We start from the raw sequence: 25203 nt of genomic DNA, 5'->3' as shown, positions 1-25203 counted from the left end.
CAGACTCCTCTCACCCAGCCAAACCAGATCTCACACTTTGCACTGATGAGGGGCCGTACCACGAAAAGCAGTGTCTGCAAACTGAAATTTTGGTTTTGGCTTGTATCCAAAGTCATGTGACCAGGCTCGTTAGAGGGGTAATATTGATTTTTAGGATTGTTACTTCCAATAGATGGCACTGGCGTTCTAGTCCTCTTCCTCTCTGAAAAGACAATTTGCATATTTGCCAGAGGAGCATTGCAAGGCTTTAAAGTCTCCTCATTTTGGCATGTCAAGCTTGACATGTCACTCTGCACAAGGAGAAACATTACCCCTTGGATGCGACGTACAGCACACACAGACATGAGGGATTCCTGCTCTCCTGTCTCTATGTAGCACATGTTTAGAAGCAGCAGCATGGAGGACATTATACAGCAGTACTGAGCAGTGTAACTGTGAATTCAGCACTGTAGTGAGATAAAGCGATTGCTAGAAAGCAGCATCAGCATTAAGGATATTTTACAGCAGTAGTGAGCAGTCAAGTTGCAAATCCAGCTGTGTGGTAAGATAAAACACCTACAAAAAGCAAGATGGAGGATATTATACAGCAGCACTCAGCAATGTAGCTGTGAATCCTGCTCTGTGATGAAACACTTGCATGAAAGCAACAGTATTTCTCACTGCATCTTTCTTTTACTCTGCTCCCTCTTCCTCCTGCTCCTTAACAGGCAGTTGTAATCTGATTCCTCAGTGAGCTGGCAGTGCAGTTGGAGTTAAGAGTTTGTTTTTTTTTGAGTGAATGATGATTTGACGAGGCAGGGGGTGGAGAAGAAGAATAATGGTGTATAAGTGGAGAAAGAAGCACTTTCATCTCTAATAAGATATTTTAAAATGTTTCTTAAATTTGCAGGTACTGTTGATTTATGCAAAGTTTGTTGAAATGACAAGAAAATGTATTGCAAAACTTTTCGTGCTGGAAAAAAATTAGTGTCGCAACAAAGACCCCCTTGCATTTATTAATAGCAGCAATAGTGTGGATTATTATGCTCCCAACGTTGAAAGTTGCAATATGCAGTTATGACAAGTGATCAGTGTTTCTCCAGAGGAGGGCGACGTTGAGCGCGTTTTCCTCCATCTGTAATGCACAGCCCCCAGTACAATACTTAGAGGGGTTACATTCTAAAAATACCCGGGGTTGATAACAACAACAATACCTAAAGATTCCTGAAATAAAGGGGAAGTGGAGAAGGCCAAGAGATAAGATATGTGGCGGGTGGGCTCCAGAAAGGTGGGCACCTAGCTCTGAATAGCCCCGATATCCTGTCCCTCCACAATCAGTATACAGCCGGATCTCAGGCAGCGCAGGGAGGGTCCGCAATCATCGAGATAAGCGGCAATGATAAGCGGCCTGCAGTGCAAACCCAGCATGTCCTGCGCCCAAACCCTGCGAGACATCGGTCTGCGCAATGTAGGACAAGGCCATAAGATCACTCAATGCACAACTGTATCAAGTGTGCAAATACAGAGAACGGCAAGATGGCGCCGGAGTCTATGGACCTATCCTGAATTAAAGGGACACTAATGCCTTAAAGGGAAGTGATCGACATAAAATCGCCTATTGCTAATTCAGGCTTCTGTGCTACATCGATTTATTTATTGTTATCACAATTTTTATTACAAATAAAAAATGGAAATCTTGCAGTATCACATTGGTCACTGTGGCTTTTATAGCCTCTAACGCCCTGTTGCTCGAGGAAATCTTCACATACATTAGCAGCAATAGAGCCTGACCCGATCTGTTATATTGAAGCGTCTAATGAGTCTAAAGCGTCTAAGGCTGTGTGCACACGTAGCAGATTGTTAGCGTTTTTTTCGCGGTTTTTCGCTATAAAAACGCTATAAAACCGCGAAAAAAACGCTACCATTAAGCATCCTATGTAACAGAACGCAATCCGCATTTTTTGTGCACATGCTGCATTTTTTTCCTGAGCGGAATCGCAATCCAGAAAAAAATGTAGCATGTTCATTAAAATTGCGGAATTGCGGCGATTCTGCACACATAGGAGTGCATTGATCTGCTTACTTCCCGCACGGGGCTGTGCACACCATGCGGGAAGTAAGCAGATCAAGTGCGGTTGGTACCCAGGGTGGAGGAGAGGAGACTCTCCTCCACGGACTGGGCACCATATAAGTGGTAAAAAAAAAAAATAATTAAAATAAAAAATAGCGATATACTCACCTTCTGGCGGCCCGACCTTCTCAGCGGCTTCCGTGGTGTGTGTGAAGGACCTGCGATGACGTCGCGGTCACGTGACCGCTACGTCAATGGAAGGTCCTGAACGCACAGCATTAGGAACGGACGCCGCTGAGGTGAGTATAACCTTTTTTTTTATTTTTTTTAATTATTTTTAACATTCTATCTTTTACTATAGATGCTGCATAAGCTGCATCTATAGTAAAAAGTTGGTCACACTTGTCAAACACTATGTTTGACAAGTGTGACCAACCTGTCAGTCAGTTTTCCAAGCGATGCTACAGATCGCTTGGAAAACTCTAGCATTCTGCAAGCTAATTATGCTTGCAAAACGCTAGTTTTCTGCGGGTATATGCATGCAAATTCTGCATGCGATATACCCGCGGCAGGAGGCGCAGAATTGCCGCGGAAATTTCCGCGGCAATTCTGCTACGTGTGAACTCAGCCTAAAAGTAATTTGGAAGGGATGGGGAGGAGGTGAGCTGTGACATCACCTATTGTGAATGGTGGATCCTGTGTTATCTACTGTATATAGAGGTGTTATCAGTCATTGTACAGGAGGAGGAGGTGAGCTGTGACATGATCTATTGTGAATGGTGGGTCCTGTGTTATCTCCTGTATATAGAGGTGTTATCAGTCATTATACAGGAGGAGGAGGTGAGCTGTGACATCGCCTATTGTGAATGGGGGATCCTGTGTTATCTACTGTATATAGAGGTGTTATCAGTCATTGTACAGGAGGAGGAGGTGAGCTGTGACATGACCTATTGTGAATGGTGGATCTTGTGTTATCTACTGTATATAGAGGTGTTATCAGTCATTATATAGGAGGAGGAGGTGAGCTGTGACATCACCTATTGTGAATGGTGGATCCTGTGTTATGTACTGTATATAGAGGTGTTATCAGTCATTGTACAGGAGGAGGAGGTGAGCTGTGACATCACCTATTGTGAATGGTGGATCCTGTGTTATCAGCTGTATATAGAGGTGTTATCAGTCATTGTAACCCTACTTCTCCAGAAAAGGAAATTGCTGAGTATTCTCCCGAAAGAATGGAAAATATGTTTCCAGAAAAAAAGGATGAAAAATGTGTGTCCAGAAAATCCCCAGTGAAAATTGCAAGATTACTAATTTTGAAACTCCTGATTTGAACAATGTCCTTTTCTGCAGTTTCTCTCATTTCCCGGACTTCAGCATCGTCATCGTCGCATATTGGCAGCACAAGAGGAAGCAGAGTCATGAGCATTAGACAAAGTGTAGCAATCGATCTTTAGATTAATCACAAGCGCCAACAGATCGATTCCAGATGCCGCAAGTCAAAGAATCTGTGGTCATTCCAGTAATTTGGCGCCGAATAAATATTTGCCGATATTACCCGTGACTGCTTGTATTGGCTTTTAAAAAAGAAATGAGCAACGAGCTCCAGCCGCAACATCACAGAGGTTACAATAATATCCAAATAAATTAGAGCCGATGATCGCTACGAGCGCAGAACAGCAGCTTTAGTGAGGAGCGGAGGAGTACACTGCAGTTTGTTCAGGGAGCACCGCCAACAATTATGAAATATGACGAAGTGCTGGAACTTTGGAAAGTTTCTACCAGTCAGGGTTATGGAGGCGATCAAATGGAGATCTCAACCGTTATACAACGAACGTTCTGCAGTTTTCTAATATATCTGTGCATCACTCCCAAGATCTCTGCTCTATGTCAGTGAGTGGGAACTTACAGAGAACTTTCTGATGTGTTCTGCCAGGAGAAAGCTTGTTACAAGAGATCTGATACAATGTAACAAGCTGGGAAATTCCACCTGGTCCTATAGTTCTGCCTGGATTATCGCACGCCAGGTTACATTATCTTTTAGTTAATCTTCATCTTGAAAATTAATGTGTTCAACCCAATCCCCCATGAGATTCTGCACGTTTGGTATTCGGGGGCCCCAGGCGATCTGCGGGAACGCTGATGGTTTTCATTTGGGATATTTATGTGGTTCTGGGGTAGTAGTTACTTCTTCCCAGACATCTCCCGGGATCTGAGGACACTGGAGAAGCTCTGGGGTAACGGAGTCCTCTCAGGTGTTGGGGTCACGTAGACCTTTTGCCCTCGCTCCTCAGATCTGCTCCATAGGCAGAATTCCTGATCTGCTCCGTCTTCCCAGCAGACCTTCATGATGTCTCCTCCATGACTTCACACATAACCCAGCGGACTGCTGCCATTAGTGATGGATGACTTCATGGCTAATCCCACCTGGATGGGCTCCGGCATCCGTCATTCATGTGTCATACACATTGTCCATCTCCATAACCTCTTCCCTCCGGGAGACTTCTGAGAAAAGTGGCTATAGGCATATGAAGAAGCCTCAATGTGTGGGTGTAAGGACGAAAGCTCCGGGCCCTGATGTAAAATCTGTATTGGGGTCACAAATCACATGACCTCCATAGATCTGGTGCCCAATTATGTGGGAGCCCTCAAGCTCCAGGACATGGGTAAAACTACAGCTTCTGCACTTTGGTATCAGGAAGGCCCATCTGGAACATTTACGGCAATGATTGAGATTTCTGCCCTGGACCAGGCTTAGCGGCATGTTGATAGATCTGCCAGTAGAATTTTGTGGGCAGCTCTGGATGTGAATGGAGTAGAGGATAGGATGAGTAAATCTGTCCTCCCCGTATTCCTTACCCCCAGATATGCCCCCTACACTTAGTACCAGTCATTATTATTATTTATATAGCACCATCAATTCCATGGTGCAGTACATGACAAGGGGTTACATCAAAATACAGATATCACAGTAAACAAACTAACAATGACAGACTGGTACAGAGGGGAGAGGACCCTGCCCTTGTGGGCTTACATTCTACAGGATTATGGGGAAGGAGACAGTAGGGTGAGGGTTGCAGTAGCTCCAATAGTGGTGAGGTGGCCGTGTGGTCATTACAGGTTGTAAGCTTCTTTGAAGAGATGGGTTTTCAGGTTTCTTTTGAAGGATCCAAATGTGGTGGATTACCGGATGTGTTGGGGCACTGAATTCCAGAGGATGGGGGATATTCGGGAGGAGTCTTGGAGGCGATTGGGTGAGGAGCAAATAAGCGTGGAGGAGAGAAGGAGGTCTTGGGAGGACCGGAGATTACATGAGGGAAGATATTGAGAGATTAGTTTGGAAATATACAGAGGAGAAAGGTTATGGATGGCTTTGGCTTTATACCAAGTTTTGTCGCGATCCATTGATGATAATGACCTTCTCTTCGCCTTCCCCACGAGGATGCACCAATGATGAGAAGTGTGAAAGATACATGTGAACTGCGAATAGCTGAAATGTATCAGCGCCCTCCTGCAGAGGGATAAAGGAATTTTGGGATAACTCTGATGGACGGTGGATTCCAGGGAAGCTGATGCCTAAAGCAATAATGTCAGGAAACGAGGAGGAATTCCAGCAGAACTTCAATCATTTCCTTATTGTTTCCTTCGTGTAATGGAGACTTTGTCCCGAGCTGAACCTGTCCCCGGGAATTACACCGTAGGGACCCCGACACTTTATCCTCACCCCCTGGGAAGGAACGGGTGGATCCCATTACTGGAGGGCTCTGTATAAGCTTCTGACTGAAGTGACACAAGACTCGGCTGCAAACCACCGACCCACAACTTGGGATGCACTTGTGTGTTATTCCTGATCACTCAGCGCTCATGGATGCACACTCCTCTAATTGTAATCCCAAGAGGATGATGAACATTGCAGTGCGCCACATCAAAAACAGAGCACAAGGAGGGGTTCAGTGAACCGCAGAGGCCCCCATAAGGCACCCTCAGCAGTCAGGAGGCCCCCATAAGGCACCCTCAGCAGTCAGGAGGCCCCCATAAGGCACCCTCAGCAGTCAGGAGGCCCCCATAAGGGGCTTATTGTCCTCCCTTACCTCAGGGGTTGTCCAGGGTAAGAAAACTGGGCTGCTTTCTTTCAGAAGCAATGGAGGTAATATTGCTACTCAGTCCCATTGGAATGAAAGGAGCCGAGGTGCAATACCAAGCATAAACTGTAGTCAAGGAGGGCGCTGTTTCAGAAAGAAAGCAGCCATGTTTTACTAATGCTGGGCCATATTTTTCCCAGTATCTGCCTGAGCTGCCACCCTAGGATCCACCCCAGGAGGTGACGCAGGGGGTGCAGGCGGCTGAGAAACCTGATAGCCAAACACAGCGCCCCCCTCAGACAGACAGGAAGGACAACACTGCCCCTGAATAATCCTGAGGCAAACTGTCAAAAGTGAAGAGAAAATGCATTGCAAAATGAAATAGTTGCACTGCATGCTGTACTCCCCCAGGGCTGCATGCCCCAGTTTGCCCAGCTGAGCTCCCATGATGTTTCCTCTATACAGAGACTGAACCAGCAGGGGTCATGCACAGAAACAAAATCTCAAATGCAGCTCTGGAGGTGTCTAGAGAATATGACATTATTCAATTACAGAATGAAAAATGGGCAAAGTTGTAACTCTAGAGTTTGCAAAACTACAAGTCCCAGCATGTCCTGATATAAGGTAGCAACACTACTTTTCTTAGCAGATGTGTCAGTCATTGATTTGCCCAGAACTGGGCTCCTGAACTCGGGGTTTCGCTAATTCATGCCAGATTTTTACAATTGGCAAATCAGCAACACAAACAGAAATCTGATATTACAGCGTGAGAGGAGCCGGGGGCCACAGCCGCGACCTCTGCAGGTCACTGCCTCGGTATTGGGGGGCGATGGCGGCCTCCTCTGTCTCGGCTGTCCACATTCTTTGGTTTCCAGTTCCAGATATTTAGTCCATGAGCCAAGAACCAAATTTGACGATATCGGTACCAAGCGGAGTGACTAATTCTCTTTGGTATTTTTAGGTAGATGCATGTCTGTAGTTTATTTTTTGATATGATAGCCCTTACATATACGTAGCTTATTAACCCCTTCAGCCCTAGGCCTATTTGTACCCAAGTGCCTAAGCCAATCTGACCTGTGCCACTTCATGGGCTAATAACTTTGGAACGCTTTCACCTATCCAAGCCATTCTGAGATTGTTTTCTCGTGACATATTGTACTTCACGTCAGTGCTAAATGGGAGTCAATATATTTTACCTTTCTATATAAAAAAATGCTAAATATTCGGAAATTTTGGAAAAATCGGCAATTTTTTAACTTTGAAATTCTCTGCTTTTTACAAAAATACTGATACCCCCCATAATAGTTATTAATTTACACTCCCCACATGTTTACTTCATATTGGCATCATTTTGAAAATGAAACCTTATTGTTTTACGACGTAATAGGGCTTATAGTTTTATGCGCAATTTTTCACATTTACAGCAAAACCCACTTTTCAAAGGACCAAGTCACTTCTGAAGTCACTTTAAGGGGCTTACATAACAGAAACCACCCATAAATTACCCCATTTTGCAAACTACACCCCTCAAGCTGTTCAAAACTCATTTTTAAAAACTGTTAACCCTTTAGGTGTTCCACAGGAATTTTAGCATGAGCCAAGAACCAAATATGACGATATCGGTACCACCCGGAGTGACTAGATGTAGTATTTGTAACAAAATTTAATCCAAGTTATGTAAATACACACTGAACATGTCATGTGCATATATATATATATATATATATATATATATATATATATATATATATATATATATATGTTACTCCATAATATCTTCAACATCGGACTCTGAATCTGACTGTTGTTCTACTGGCTCGTCTTCAGTACCCTTGTTCTGGCATGTCTGTAATCTGCACATGTCTGTGCACTTCAGGCCATTGCTGAGGCAAGTACACTGAGGAAGTTCACATGACCGCACACACTTGCAGGACAGTAGCTGTATAATAGCTTCTGGTGCTGGTGCCCCTTGCATCCACTTGACAACAAGCTTTCCGTCGTTATCTATCATCCAACCGCAGTCTGTTGGGTTTGCAACCCATGGCTGGCTCTGCAGACTTCTCCTCCAGATCGCAGCCTGGTAGTTTGCACGCAGTGCATGCATGAAAAGGCAGTCCTGGCAAGGAGGGAGTTGACTTGACTCTACCACTCCACGTCTGGCACAGAACAGCTGATAACGGAGCCTGTTTACCTCAGTTGTTTGGGTAGTTGGCAGGTACATGTGGCAGGTGATTTCCTGTAACTTCTCAAAAAGTTCGGTAGACACTTCCCATGAACGACCAACTTCCTGAAAGGCATCCTGGTATGTCTTGTTCATCTTCAACTGCTTGAGTGTCGTCATCTTCCCACGGCCAGCGAATGCACTGACGGTGTCACAGCCTGTAAATGCATGCATACCAATCAATGAATCACATACGCTGCCTCCCAATGTTCGGCTCAGAGTGGTGATATCCAGGAATCTTGTCCGGTTCTGTGTACCGCATTTCTGGAACAGGTGGGATGGGATTTTGTGGCACATGCCCAGACACAGGACCATGACATCAGTATCCTCCGAAGTGATGATGACCGACTTGTAACCAGATTCTGCTGCATGAAGAGCATGGAGAAGGAGGCGTGTGTCTGCTTCTTCTTGATTTGACTTAAGGTCAGCAGCCTCTTCCCACTGTTCTTTGGTGATCTTAAAGCAGAGCTGCTCACATGTGACATACAGCTCCTTCTCCTCAAGCTTCTCCCTGTGGTGTTTCGCCTTCCATTCTTCTACCAGAAACTTTATGAGACTTGCCTTGTTGGAGGAACTACTTAGAAGCTTTTTCCACTGCTGGATGTTGTGCCCATGTTGAATGTTCTTGAAATGGATCCCTGTGCCTTCATATCTGTTGACTCTTTCTGTATCTTTGATGGATGTCTCCTTGTAGACGTCAAAGACAATATCAATGCGCTTGCTCTTAGCACCCTCATGGATAGCGCGACTCATTGCTGTGCCTGCTAGCTGGCCAAATGTTGCATTGTTTCCCTTCAGTTTCTGAACCAGGCTCATCCCATCAATGATGGTTGCAGAGGGCTCGGGGATCACTTCTGCAGGACGAGCATTCCTCTCCAACTCCCTTGCGAGGGCAGCCTTGTTGGTCTTGCGGATAGACCCATCACCATTGGCAAGTGCCCATGGCAATGGACCCAGGGGATGAGTCAAGACATCACTCATTTGTAGCTTTCTGTTCTCAGCTACAAGTATCATCTGGCCAAATAGGTTTCTGTCAGCCTTCAAAATTACCTCCTTGCCAAGACCTTGTCTGCGTGTCTTCATTTGGATGTTAGAGAACGTTTTAAGTTTGTTCTTCGTCATCTTGTCATGAAACAATGTAGTTGGCTTATCGGTACCCAAACGCTCATCCTTGAATGTTTGATATGCATCCTCTCCTATACTGTATGCCCCTTGAAGGTCTTTGGCTACATCTGGTGGTGCTACAGTCGCTGTTGACAAACTGATAAGTTCACCATTATGCTCTTTGTTGAAGGGGTTCACCCAACCTGTCTCCAGCAGTTGAACGAAAGATTGGACATCGGCTTCATCTCTTCTAATCCTAGACACCTGTAGGTCTGAATGGCTGAAGTCAGTATATTGTTGGCCTACCAGGGCCCTCAGCTGCCTCAAGTACATACTGCGGTACTCTGATGTCAGGTAGAACCTGGAAACAGCTCCAACTTTGAGGCTGAAGCCTTTTGTGCCCCCTGGTGTCTGGGTGTCTTTGTTGATTGTCTCTTCAATGGTCTGGTCCACAGGAATTCGTCCAAAAGGATTCTTGCTACCGATCTGGACCGAAAAGCCACCTTGCATGAAGTATTCATGGACCTCTGGGTGTTCTATGGGCAGCCGAGACATTGTGGCATAGTAATAGGTTAGGTATCGGGCATAGTTGACCTTGTCATAGGCAAAACACCATGGTATCATCTGTCGGATTGCTCCTAGGTGAAGCATCCAGTTGCCTTCTCTTGAAGCTCGAACCAGGGCCAGCATGGTCTCGACCATGTATGTGTCAGTGTGTACGTGTATGTGTCAGTGTGTGTGCGTGTGTTGGGGCACCTCAGGGTGTCTTCAAATGTGACATAGCCCCCTAGATTTCTTCCAGTAAAATTTGCACTCCAAAAGTCATTTGGCGCTCCTTCCCTTCCGAGGCCTGCCGTTCCCCAATACTGCAGTGTACGACAACATATCGGGTGTTGTTGTGTTCGGGAGAGATTGGTGAACAAATAGTGGGGTGCATTTTTTGCTGGTACACCTCTTAAAAATAAAAAAATGAGCCTAAAATGACACCTTCATGTAAAAAATGCACTTTTTCCATTTTCTCAACCAAGTGTTTCCAACTACTGTGAAACACTGGTTGGGTCAAAGTGGTCACTATACCCCCTAAAAGATTCCTTGGGGGTGTAGTTTCCAAAATAGGGTCACTTTTTGGTGTTTCCACTGTGGGGGTACCTCAGGCAGCCTTCAAATGTGACATGGCCCCCTAGATTTCTTCCAGTGAATCCGCCACCCAAAAACCACATAGCGCTCCTTCCGTGTTGAGCTGTGCTGTGTGCCCATACTTTAGTTTACGAGTACATGTGGGGTGTTTCTATAAACTGCAGAATTAGGGTAACCAAGTTTGGGTTTGCCGTTAACCCTTGCTAGGTTGCAGGTAAAATTGGATTACAATGTAATATCTGGAAAAAAAATGAAATTTTGAAATTTCGCCTTCATTCTGCTAAAATTCCTGTGGAACACCTAAAGGGTTAACAGTTTTTAAAAATGAGTTTTGAACAGCTTGAGGGGTGTAGTTTGCAAAATGGGGTAATTTATGGGTGGTTTCTGTTATGTAAGCCCCTTAAAGTGACTTCAGAAGTGACTTGGTCCTTTGAAAAGTGGGTTTTGCTGTAAATGTGAAAAATTGCGCATAAAACTATAAGCCCTATTACGTCGTAAAACAATAAGGTTTCATTTTCAAAATGATGCCAATATGAAGTAAACATGTGGGGAGTGTAAATTAATAACTATTATGGGGGGTATCAGTATTTTTGTAAAAAGCAGAGAATTTCAAAGTTAAAAAATTGCCGATTTTTCCAAAATTTCAGAATATTTAGCATTTTTTTATATAGAAAGGTAAAATATATTGACTCCCATTTAGCACTGACGTGAAGTACAATATGTCACGAGAAAACAATCTCAGAATGGCTTGGATAGGTGAAAGCGTTCCAAAGTTATTAGCCCATGAAGTGGCACAGGTCAGATTGGCTTAGGCACTTGGGTACAAATAGGCCTAGGGCTGAAGGGGTTAATAAGCTACGTATATGTAAGGGCTATCATATCAAAAAATAAACTACAGACATGCATCTACCTAAAAATACCAAAGAAAATTAGTCACTCCGGGTGGTACCGATATCTGGCCCGGCTCATGGACTAATTCACCTCTTCTTCATCCAGCGATGATTATACCGCAGCTGTTAATAAATAATACCGCCACCTGGGCAGTCTGTGCTCATTACTGCTGACCACATTACTCGCCCTTCACGGACACTGACCACAATCACGGTAACCAAAAAATACGTATCCCAAGATTATCAAGTTTTCAGGATTATCGGGCAATCATAGAAACGACTATAGAAGGCGCTGTATACGGCCACGTATATCCCCCGTCACGCCTGGTCCTGGTCTGAGCAATCGCCATTTTATCAAATTTATATCCTTTCTCCAAAGCCAAGATTCTAATTCTCCGAGGGCTCGTTACGTTCAGCCACTGAGCTTCCTGACGTCATGTCTATGCCGTGTATTTTTAGGAGAATGCTCGTCTGAAACTGGCAGATTTATGACACAATGACTATTATATCTCCATCATTGTGCCCAAAACAGAATCCGAGCGCCCGACTGTTGTGGATACAGAAGTGATTCCACGAAAATCAATTTAATTAGAGTCTTCTGACTGCAAAATGTATCACCGTGATTAACGAGAAGTGGCCGGCCAATGACATGTTACTGGGCACACGAAAATTACACAGGGATCAGACGACTCAAATATGGACACGTGTAAAAGAGCGAATGCAAAGTAGGAAGCGAGAATCGCACGGAAAAGGTCAATATAATAAATAACTGGAAGAATTCAAAGACAATTGTCTTGTAAAAATATTGGGAGCAGAAGACCAAGATGTTCTAATAATCAGAAAAATATGTCCCCGCATACAAATATATCCAAATAGATTTATATGCACAATTCAGTATGGAAAAGTTTTACTACTGCAGTAAATTACACAATAGATATATGAATGTAGTCAGCAACTAAGAATATAACTACTATAATACTGCCCCTATGTGCAAGAATATAACTACTATAATACTGCTCCTATGTACAAGAATATAACTACTATAATACTGCTCCTATGTACAAGAATATAACTACTATAATACTGCCCCTATGTACAAGAATATATCTACTATAATACTGCCCCTATGTACAAGAATATAACTACTATAATACTGCCCCTATGTACAAGAATATAACAACTATAATACTGTCCCTATGTACAAGAATATAACTACTATAATACTGCCCCCTATGTACAAGAATATAACTACTATAATACTGCCCCTATGTGCAAGAATATAACTACTATAATACTGCCCCTATGTACAAGAATATAACTACTATAATACTGCCCCCTATGTACAAGAATATAACTATATAACTACTATAATACTGCCCCTATGTGCAAGAATATAACTACTATAATACTGCTCCTATGTACAAGAATATAACTACTATAATACTGCCCCCTATGTACAAGAATATAACTACTATAATACTGCCCCCAAGTACAAGAATATAACTACTATAATACTGCCCCTATGTACAAGAATATAACTACTATAATACTGCCCCTATATACAAGAATATAACTACTATAATACTGCCCCTATGTACAAGAATATAACTACTATAATACTGCCCCTATGTACAAGAATATAACTACTATAATACTGCCTGTATGTACAAGAGTATAACTACTATAATACTGCTCCTATGTACAAGAATATAACTACTATAATACTGCTCCTATGTACAAGAATATAACTACTATAATACTGCCTCCTATGTACAAGAATATAACTACTATAATACTGCTCCTATGTACAAGAATATAACTACTATAATACTGCCCCTATGTACAAGAATATAACTACTATAATACTGCCCCTATGTACAAGAATATAACTACTATAATACTGCCCCTATGTGCAAGAATATAACTACTATAATACTGCTCCTATGTACAAGAATATAACTACTATAATACTGCTCCTATATACAAGAATATAACTACTATAATACTGCCCCCTATGTACAAGAATATAACTACTATAATACTGCTCCTATATACAAGAATATAACTACTATAATACTGCCCCTATGTACAAGAATATAACTACTATAATACTGCTCCTGTGTACAAGAATATAACTACTATAATACTACTCCTATGTACAAGAATATAACTACTATAATACTGCTCCTGTGTACAAGAATATAACTACTATAATACTGCCCCTATGTACAAGAATATAACTACTATAATATTGCCCCTATGTACAAGAATATAACTACTATAATACTGCCCCTATGTGCAATAATATAACTACTATAATACTGCTTCTATGTACAAGAATATAACTACTATAATACTGCCCCTATGTACAAGAATATAACTACTATAATACTGCTCCTATGTACAAGAATATAACTACTATAATACTGCCCCCTATGTACAAGAATATAACTACTATAATACTGCACCTATGTACAAGAATATAACTACTATAATACCGCCCCTATGTACAAGAATATAACTACTATAATACTACTCCTATGTACAAGAATATAACTACTATAATACTGCCCCTATGTACAAGAATATAACTACTATAATACTGCCCCTATGTACAAGAATATAACTACTATAATACTGCCCCTATGTACAAGAATATAACTACTATAATACTGCCCCTATGTACAATAATATAACTACCATAATACTGCACCTATGTACAAGAATATAACTACTATAATACTGCCCCTATGTACAAGAATATAACTACTATAATACTGCCCCTATGTACAAGAATATAACTACCATAATACTGCTCCTATATACAAGAATATAACTACTATAATACTGCCCCTATATACAAGAATATAACTACTATAATACTGCCCCTATGTACAAGAATATAACTACTATAATACTGCCCCCTATGTACAAGAATATAACTACTATAATACTGCTCCTATATACAAGAATATAACTACCATAATACTGCCCCCTATGTGTTTAATCAAAAACTGCTCCTAGGGCATAAGGGTAAGTTCAAACAGGGCGTTTTTGCTGCTTTTTTTTCTGCAGCAAAACCTGATCTTCTTGGCAGGAAAGAAGCTGCGTCAAAAACTCAGGTTTAGGTGCGTTTTTGTTGATTTTTTTGTTGCGTATTTGGTGCATTTTTTTGGTGAGTTTTTTTTTCTTTGTCCATGCTAGTGTCCTCAAATTTTCAGCAGCAAATAATGATACCTGCGTTTTTGCAGCGTTTTTTTCAACACCCATTCAAGTCAATGGGTGAAAAACGCTGAAAGAAGTGACATGCTCTATGTCCAAAAAACGCAGCAAAGCACAAAATACTGATCACACAAAAAAACAATGTGTGTGCATGAGATTTCTGAACTCTCATAGGCTTTGCTGGTACTGTAAAAAGCAGCTGAAAATTAGAATAAAAAACGCAGCAAAAAAAAAAAAAAACAGCAGGAAAAATGCCCTGTGTGAACTTACCCTAAAGGTCCAGTCGGGGCTCAGGAAACCCCTGAATGAGTCCAGGCGTGACCAATCGATCCTGCAGCCTGGCCGCCCTACCTAATGCCGTCACTAACGGTCAGGACTGGAGCGATCACCACGGGGGCGCTAAGATTGCCTGGGATCAAATTCAAAGACGCCTCCTTCCAGCTGCTGTGCGTCACCAGGAATGAGCGGCCTACAGGGACTTTTGTGGCATAAATTATGAGGAATTTGTTGGATGTATCTGGCTGTGCCCATTTCAACATTTTTCATAAAGGGGGCAGCACTGTGGCTCAGTGGATAGCACTGCAGCCTTGCAGCGCTGGAGTCTTGGGATCAAATCCCCCCCAAGGACAACATGCAAGGAGTTTGTATGTTCTCCCCATGTTTGCGTGGGTTTCCTCCGGGTTCTCCAGTTTCCTCCCATATTCCAAAAACATACTGATAGGGAATCTAGATTGTGAGCCCCATCAGGGACAGCGATGACAATGTGTGCAAACTGTAAAGCGCTGCGGAATATGTTAGCGCTATATAAATAAAGATTATTATAATTATTACAGTTACTGGGACAGGAGTAAAAATGTTAAAAGTTGCAAAATATATTTTTGCGCAATTACAAGTTACTCACAAATGTTGCCACATCTCAAGCAGATGTAAACCAGAAGCTGAAGCTTGATAACTTGGCCCCAAAGTCTGTTACAAAGTGTCAGAACTCTTGGAAGTGTAAATGTTAATAATCTATTAGTGACTTGTGTGTTTATCGTGCTGGTCACATGGCGCAGCGGAGACCTGGCGCCAAATAACATGGACCACTGTCATATGCGCCAATAAAGTAATGTGTGCGCAGCTACTACTGCCGCGCCGGCCCAGCCCTTCATTAACGGGCACAACAGCTGCGCCTTAATGGCCTGGACTTCCGCACATTAAGCTTCCAATCTACAGGTCAGCGGTGATGCTGAACGAACACGGCGAGGGCTGCCAATCATCGAGCGAGTATATGATATCAAAGTCAATTAGGAGTCTGCAGACGGTGGAAGGGCACGGTGTTAATGGACTCGGGGCCAAGATGCCAAATGGCTGCGGCTCTCTGGATTACACCATCACGCCGTGCCTGGAAAAGCAGCTGAGTCAAGAGCAAATTAAAAAAAGTTTTATTCAAAGCCAAGTCTTCATTTGTAAACATTTTCAGCCCACGAAGTTCTCAAACTTCACATAGTTAAAAATGGCGCCAGTGTCGCACGCGTACAAAGCAGCGTGTCCTGGATAATTATCTATGTGGATATATGAAGAATGTTTGTAGAATCTGGACTTCTGTAGCTTTATTCAACATCTGATCGATGGAAAAAAACATCAGAAATTTGGGGAATGTGACTTTCAATCTCCAAAGTTATCACAACAACAGACAATGCCCGCATCCTCCACCATCTGTGTAAACCTTGTGGATAAGAACATGATTGGGATCTCAGACACCTAAGTCCGGGCCCTTCTTCTGACATCACTGATGGCCCCCATACACATTAGACTGTCAGCCGAGCTCATCGATCTTTGCAAGGGTGGATGACGTTGGTCTTTTACGTATGCAGCCCATAGGAGATCGTTGGGTGAGATAAGTGATAAGCTGCTGTCAGAAGAGTCTCTCATGGAGAACAAAAGCGCGTTCCTGTGTATGGGGGCAGTCGGGGAGAGAGCGGACGATCGAGAATGACGTTTATTGGGTGGCGCTCCCCTTTATTTCCTAGATGAGAGATGCATTTTTTCTGGTTCCTTTCCTTATATTTGCATTTTTCGTCTGCAGGTAGAAGACACCAGGGTGATTGATGGGAGTGCCAGCGGGGCCGCGTGTAATTATCCCGCACAGAAAATCTCCCTGGGTCCAAACATTTTATCTTATTTTTATATTAAACACTTGGATGAGATTCGGAGAATTGCTTTCTTTGTAATCGCAGTAGCGGCGACTTCTGGACGTGTCCGGACTGTAATGGCATCCAAAAGGCGAAGCACAAGACACGTGTGTAACACCCCCAGCCGCACATCCGTCAAACCCCGCTGATGCACCGCTCACATTAGGGGGCTACAATCTGTGGCTCTATGTTTGCACAACTACAACTCCCAGCATGCCCTGATATCCCAGACTTTGGTGTAGAGGGGTCCGGCTGCTAAGTGCATCCTTAAGTCGCTTTATGCACCAATATAGGGGGGGGGTCTAATACTTCCACATATAGGAAAGGAGTTTATAAAGAAGGGGGCTTCTCCCATTTGAAGTGCAGCTCCGGAGCGGTGGGACAGGCTCTGCGCTCTGCCCCCAGGCTCCTGTATCATGTGTTCTCAGAAATCTAAAGACAGGAAGGATTTAGGATGGCAGGAGCAGCCGAGCGCCTTTGAGACAAATATGTTGCATGATCTTATAAGAAGTCTCTCGCAACTCTTAACATTTGCACAAAAAATGTCTGCAGTACGAAACCATAAATCCCAGCACAGCTCAGAGCGGCGTGCATCGTACATTGCATGAAAATTTTGTGACTCTTGCAATAATGAAACTTCTGGATTATAGGAACTCCGGGAAAATGTATATAAAACAAAAAGAAAAATAAATCAATCCGAAAAGCTTGTTACTGCACATTTTAGTGCTGACACCTGCAGAAAAATAGCAGCAGTAACACTCTGTGTGAACATGGCCTGAAACAGGACGAACGAGACACAAAATAGGTGTGAATGCAATAATGAATCGGGCCCTTGGCGGTTTTACCCCAGTCCTGGTCATCCCCACCAAAGTGGGCAAAGCTTGTGCAGGACGAAGCGCGGACCCTAAATGAATTTGGTGCATCTTACTCCATCACATTCATCAAGACTGGTGGGAAAAGCGGTGGTCTTCATGAATCGGGGTCACAGACGATACGGAGGGGTTCCCCTTTACTGAGCCGCCATTCTCGCTCCCGTGCACTCGGCTCGTGGAGGGATAAAGGGATCAGATCTGTAACATAAATGTATCCCTATAATCCATTATGCATGGCTTCGAAAGTTCTACATGCCATCTGGAAACCATCACCAAGTAGGCTAGCTGCTGGCGGATCCTGCTTTGCATTTATTTTTATGCTAATTTCGTCTCCCCCACTGCAGCCTCCGAACTGTGAAAATAAAGAGCAAAACCGCAACATGGACAAATCAGACCGACGTGGATTAAATATAAATGATGTGACAATATTCACAGATCCCGCCGCTCCCTGTCCGGCAATTAGCAGAGGAAACAGCCAGCATGTATGGTGTATATTGTGGCCGTCAGTTATAGGCCGCGAGGCATTCCTGCAAACCAGCGACTATGAGGGAGATCATTATCTGATGATTGATGGACGATTGCAGATTGAGGCAAAAGATGCCTCTCTGGTCGTCAAGGGACTACAAGCACCAGCATGCCATAAGAAATATGCTGGGAGTGGGGCTCTGGGATTCTGGTCCATGCAGGGGTTAAATATCCAGATGTTTTTCCTGTATGAGGTTTACATTCTGCCGTCTCCAGTAAATGTCACTGTAATTATAGAAATGGAGGGGGCCGCCAATTATAGAAGATCACAGGCCCCAGAAACACAAACAGACCCCCGACATTATCCTACATTATCCCTCAGATACTCCACACCAGGCATGCTGAGAGTTGTAGTCCAGTAGCAGGTTGGGAAGGATCACTGCTCAGGGCCAAGGAGTCCAGAAGTCTCCAAAATGAAGCCCCCAACCTAGAAAACAAGTTGCTAAAAGGCACAACTACCTGCAGGCCAGGAGCCTCTGACACTTTTCACTGCAGCTTATCAATCAACAAGTTCAGCAACTTTCTAATACAATTTGTATCACATTCCTCCTGAATGTTACGACCTCTGCTTGCGGCAGTGAATGGAGACTTTCTACAGTCAAAAAACTAGAAAACATCCAACAAATGATGATCTGGTAAAATTGTATCCAGTCCGGACAATAAAGATGTGACGTGCACTGATACATTGTAACAAAGCATCAGGACAGGACACATATGTGCTGGAGATGTGTTCTGCTCACAGAGCATTATTTGGGCTGGATGTAAGTGTAACAAAACCTCAGAAGTGAGAAGTATTAGGTCTGTACAGATTTTCAGTCCGGAGTGTGAAGAATAATATTCCTGTTCACTAACAGCAAGCAGAGAACTGAACAATGAGGAGGAATTGAAACACAAAGGATATTAGAAAGTTGCAGAAATTCATTTTACAGCCATTAAACTTAACAGGAAATTTCCCTTTTTTGACATTTATCAGGGAGACCGGCGTCTGTGGATTATTAGGAGATGGAAGAGTAGAGGGAACAATGTAACCGAGCAAAGGACAGGAGCGGAAGAGGCGAAAAGGGATTCTAAGGCTATGTTCACACGTTACATTCTTGCAGCTTTTTTTGCTGCCTTTTTAATGCAAATACGCGGAATATGTTGGCGCTATATAAATAAAATTATTATTATTTACTATTATGAGATTTCAGAAATGTCATTCACACACATTGTTTTTTTTTTCCTGACAGATTTGTTAAACTGCAGCCTGTCACTTCTTTCAGCGTATTTGCAGCGTTTTTACACCCATAGGAAACAATGGGCAAGTGCAAAAATGCAGCAAAAAAACAGGTATCAGGTTTTGCTGCATTTCTGGTGCAAAAACATCAAGGAAGTTGCATCACAATTTTTTGGGGAAGACACTAACCTTTATCAGCATGCACAAGAGACGGCAAAAACGAAGCAGTAAAACGCAGCAAAACCTGCTGTACAAATTGAGCGGCAAAGTTATCATGCATTTTAGATATCTTTAGGCTTTTTTTTAAAACCATCTTGAAAATGGGGAGAGATGAATGCACCAGATTTATTGCTGGCATGCACCATACTTTCTGTGCAAATAGTGGCGTAAAGTACGGCAGCCGATAGAAGAGACAAGCCTGCACCGCAGAGATAGATTGGGAGAGGATACGGCCTCATTTCTAGGGATCTGAACTCAGGACATTAGTAAATGGATACAACTATAATAATAATGTGACTCCTGGGCATAACAGGAAAGATACACTTACACATCAATGCAATTATCACTCCTGTGCAGTGCACAAATCCTCAACCCTGGGGCCAAGTCAATAAGAACATGCAACTTTAAAAGAGGACACAAGTGTCCAACCAGAGAGAAGACTGAAGAAAACCACCAGAGGCACCAGGGTGAAGGCGAAACACAACATCCTCAGAGGGAGGTTTGTGAAAAGTGCAGAACACATTGTAGCAGATTTTGGCTCCAAGGTTTCATCCGTTTCCAGCCAAGACTCAGCCTGCAGCCATTAGGAACTTCTTACCTTCCTTAGGGGGGTTGGGGTCCCACACTGACCACATCTGGACGAAGAAAAAGGGCGTCCAGCACACGATGTAAGCCAGCACTATGATGAAGGTCATCTTGACAGTCCTGATCTTCGCCTTGGAGATGAGCCTGACACTGCTGACCCTGGACAGGGTGGCTCTTCTGCTGGTGCTCAGCCTCAGGTTGCTCTCACACACAGTCTTCAGGCGAATGTTCTGCCAGATCTTGTAGCTAATAAGCCCATAGCAGATGCTGAGGATCATCACTGGGATGATGTACACAGCCAGGGTTATCCATGTGATATAAGCCTTGGGTCCCCAGGGCTGGATAAAGTCAGCTCTGCAGTCATAGACCCCATTGCCCACCTCTGTCAGGGAGAAGATGATGGTTTGGGGGGTGCTGAGAAGAAAGCTGAGGATCCAGGCGAAGAGGACATAGACACAGTCTGATCTCCTGTGCAGAGACCTCAGGGGCTGACAGATGGCCAAGCACCTGTCCAGGGACATGAGCAGGAGCATGTAGGTAGAAGCAAACATCCCCACCACCTGCAGGTAAGTGACCAGCCTGCACACAAAGTCTGGAGCATAGAACCTGAAGGTGATGTCCCAGATGAGCTGAGGGAGCACCTGGAACAAGGCGACCACCAAGTCCGCGATACTCAGGTGCTTCATGAAGAAGTACATGCGAGAGTGCTTGTGTCTATTAATGTAAATCCCAAGGAGGACACAGATGTTCCCAGCCAGGGCCAGGAACAGGATGAGGGCCAGCACAGTCACCTCCACCTTGGCCACCTCCTCATTCCTTTTTAGGGGGTCCCTGGTGGTGTTGGAGCTGTGATTCTGGTTCTCCATGCTGGAGTTGACCCATGAAGCGTTAAGAAGCTCAGAACAATCTATATTCAGGCACAATCCCGCCATCTCCAGGTCCAACTAGAAATCCACTCAATTGTCTTAAACTTGCATCATCCCTTGGAGGAGAGCATCTCCCCTGGCCCCCCAGGACCCACCAGCGCAGGGTCTCTCCAAACCAGTGACTGCACCACTGCTTGCAATCTTCAAGCTTTACTCCCTTGAATATGAGGTGAAGAGGTGGTCTCTGCCAGCCCCTCCTTCCCCTCAGGACATGTAGACCCCCCCTGGACAGTTATCGAAGAGCGGACGTGCAGCCTCTTGCAGTGTATAGATACTGATAGATTAGGATAAGTCCCAGAAGGTCACATCCAGCAGATGCAGGTAGCTCAGGTCCTAGCATTGGTCACAGAAAAAAAGTCCAAAATGTTGTACCTAAACCCCTGGTGAGGAGGACCACCACCCTCTGTGCAATGCCCAGGCTAGAGTGGTCTCCAAGCAGCTCAGTCCACACAATACTGCAGAAGAGGAGTCAACATCCAAGGTCCCCAAAAGAACCCCCCAGCTGAGGTCCAGGGAGAGATTCCTCACCTCTGTGAGATAACTGCCTGACCCTCCCTCCTCCACAGGTTGCTACTCAGGAGCCTCCTCTCTAGTAACCCTTCACATCTTGCAGACTGAAGAGAGTGAGGAGCAGGGAGAGGTGGCACAGCCTTCTGCACATGAGGAGCACTGACTATTGTGGGCAGGGGGCTGTGCGACTCTCTGGTGGCCACTAGATGACGCTGCAGGACACGGTTCTCCCTATGCGGTTGGGTCAGAGCTGAATGGACCGTAAAAATATACAAGACCGTTCACACATTGCAAGCGGCAAAAGAAAATACCAACACCGTATGCCAAGCGGGCAGCTCCCTCCCAATCGTCCGTGAATTCTAGAGACGTTCGGAAAATTAGCAGCTTGTTGCTAATGGCCATCATTTTTTTAAGCTGGAGAGGAGGGGGGTGAAATTTATGGGCTGACAGATTCACTATCACTTAATCCAGAAAATCATGCAAACTACAGCACAACCCTCTATATCTTAATTCTGGAAAGACAAAGATGGGTTACGTTATTTGGTGCATTGTACTACAGCGCCCTTCATAGATTCATAGAGTTGAAAGGGACCTCCTGGGTCATATGGTCCAACCCCCTACTCAAAGTAGGATTCACTAAATCATCCCAAACAGATGTCTGTCCAGCCTCTGTTTGAAGACTTCCATTGAAGGAGAACTCCCTGTATAAATAGATACATGATAAGATCCTGTCTGCAGCCACCACTAGGGGGAGCTCCCTGTATACAGAGATACATGATAGGATCCTGTCTGCAGTCACCACTAGGGGGAGCTCCCTGTATACACAGATACATGATAAGATCCTGTCTGCAGTCACCACTAGGGGGAGCTTCCTGTATACAGAGATACATGATAAGATCCTGTCTGCAGTCACCACTAGGGGGAGCTCCCTGTATACAGAGATACATGATAAGGTCCTGTCTGCAGTCACCACTAGGGGGAGCTCCCTGTATACAGAGATACATGATAAGATTCTGTCTGCAGCCACCACTAGGGGGAGCTCCCTGTATACAGAGAAACATGATAAGATCCTGTCTGCAGTTACCACTAGGGGGAGCTCCCTGGAGGTACATGATAAGATCCTGTCTGCAGCCACCACTAGGGGGAGCTCCCTGTATACAGAGATACATGATAAGATCCTGTCTGCAGCCACCACTAGGGGGAGCTCCCTGTATACAGAGATACATGATAAGATCCTGTCTGCAGCCACCACTAGGGGGAGCTCCCTGTATACAGAGATACATGATAAGATCCTGTCTGCAGCCACCACTAGGGGGAGCTCCCTGTATACAGAGATACATGATAAGATCCTGTCTGCGGTCTCCACTAGGGGGAGCTCCCTGTATACAGAGATACATGATAAGATCTTGTCTGCAGTCACCACTAGGGGGAGCTCCCTGTATACAGACATATATGATAAGATCCTGTCTGCAGTCACCACTAGGGGGAGCTCCCTGTATACAGAGATACATGATAAGATCCTGTCTGAAGCCACCACTAGGGGGAGCTCCCTGTATACAGAGATACATGATAAGATCCTGTCTGCAGCCACCACTAGGGGGAGCTCCCTGTATACAGAGATACATGATAAGATTCTGTCTGTAGTCACCACTAGGGGGAGCTCCTTGTATACAGAGATACATAAGATCCTGTCTGCAGCCACCACTAGGGGGAGCTCCCTGTATACAGAGATACATGATAAGATCCTGTCTGCAGTCACCACTAGGGGGAGCTCCCTGTATACAGAGATACATGATAAGATCCTGTCTGCAGTCACCACTAGGGGGAGCTCCCTGTATACAGATACATGATAAGATCCTGTCTGCAGTCACCACTAGGGGGAGCTCCCTGTATACAGAGATACATGATAAGATCCTGTCTGCAGTCACCACTAGGGGGAGCTCCCTGTATACAGAGATACATGATAAGATCCTGTCTGCAGTCATCCATTAGGGGGAGCTCCCTGTATACAGAGATACATGATAAGATCCTGTCTGCAGCCACCACTAGGGGGAGCTCCCTGTATATAGAGATACGTGATAAGATCCTGTCTGCAGTCACCACTAGGGGGAGCTCCCTGTATACAGAGATACCTGATAAGATCCTGTCTGCAGCCACTACTAGGAGGAGCTTCCTGTATACAGAGATACATGATAAGATCCTGTCTGCAGCCACCACTAGGGGGAGCTCCCTGTATACAGAGATACATGATAAGATCCTGTCTGCAGCCACCACTAGGGGGAGCTCCCTGTATACAGAGATACATGATAAGATCCTGTCTGCAGCCACCACTAGGGGGAGCTCCCTGTATACAGAGATACATGATAACATCCTGTCTGCAGCCACCACTAGGGGGAGCTCCCTGTATATAGAGATACATGATAAGATCCTGTCTGCAGCCACCACTAGGGGGAGCTCCCTGTATACAGAGATACATGATAAGATCCTGTCTGCAGACACCACTAGGGGGAGCGCCCTACACACAGATATACATGATAAGATCCTGTCTGCAGTCACCACTAGGGGGAGCTCCCTGTATACAGATATACATTATATTATCCTGTCTACAGCCTCCTCTAGGGGGAGCTCCCTGTATATAGAGATACATGATAAGATCCTGTCTGCAGCCACCACTAGGGGGAGCTCCCTGTATACAGAGATACATGATAAGATCCTGTCTGCAGTCACCACTAGGGGGAGCTCCCTGTATACAGAGATACATGATAAGATCCTGTCTGCAGTCATCCATTAGGGGGAGCTCCCTGTATACAGAGATACATGATAAGATCCTGTCTGCAGCCACCACTAGGGGGAGCTCCCTGTATATAGAGATACGTGATAAGATCCTGTCTGCAGTCACCACTAGGGGGAGCTCCCTGTATACAGAGATACCTGATAAGATCCTGTCTGCAGCCACTACTAGGAGGAGCTTCCTGTATACAGAGATACATGATAAGATCCTGTCTGCAGCCACCACTAGGGGGAGCTCCCTGTATACAGAGATACATGATAAGATCCTGTCTGCAGCCACCACTAGGGGGAGCTCCCTGTATACAGAGATACATGATAAGATCCTGTCTGCAGCCACCACTAGGGGGAGCTCCCTGTATACAGAGATACATGATAACATCCTGTCTGCAGCCACCACTAGGGGGAGCTCCCTGTATATAGAGATACATGATAAGATCCTGTCTGCAGCCACCACTAGGGGGAGCTCCCTGTATACAGAGATACATGATAAGATCCTGTCTGCAGACACCACTAGGGGGAGCGCCCTACACACAGATATACATGATAAGATCCTGTCTGCAGTCACCACTAGGGGGAGCTCCCTGTATACAGATATACATTATATTATCCTGTCTACAGCCTCCTCTAGGGGGAGCTCCCTGTATATAGAGATACATGATAAGATCCTGTCTGCAGCCACC

General features: G+C 44.5%; 1 protein-coding gene across 1 annotated transcript in view; it reads right to left on the bottom strand.

The window, feature by feature from the left end:
• The window catches only part of OXTR (oxytocin receptor), a 35009-nt gene extending 13161 nt beyond the window's left edge, over positions 1–21848 (bottom strand). Inside the window, exon 1 of the mRNA XM_077276776.1 lies at positions 20311–21848. Coding sequence (XP_077132891.1) covers positions 20311–21229 — 919 coding nt within the window. The 5' untranslated portion in view covers positions 21230–21848. The remainder of the gene's footprint in view (positions 1–20310) is intronic.
• Between the last annotated feature and the right edge of the window lie 3355 nt (positions 21849–25203).

Source organism: Ranitomeya variabilis, chromosome 8, assembly GCF_051348905.1.
Source record: "Ranitomeya variabilis isolate aRanVar5 chromosome 8, aRanVar5.hap1, whole genome shotgun sequence".
NCBI classification, from domain to species: domain Eukaryota; kingdom Metazoa; phylum Chordata; class Amphibia; order Anura; family Dendrobatidae; genus Ranitomeya; species Ranitomeya variabilis.
The sequence above is the reverse complement of the archived record's forward strand: the minus strand, read 5'-3'. Positions and strand labels throughout refer to the sequence as shown.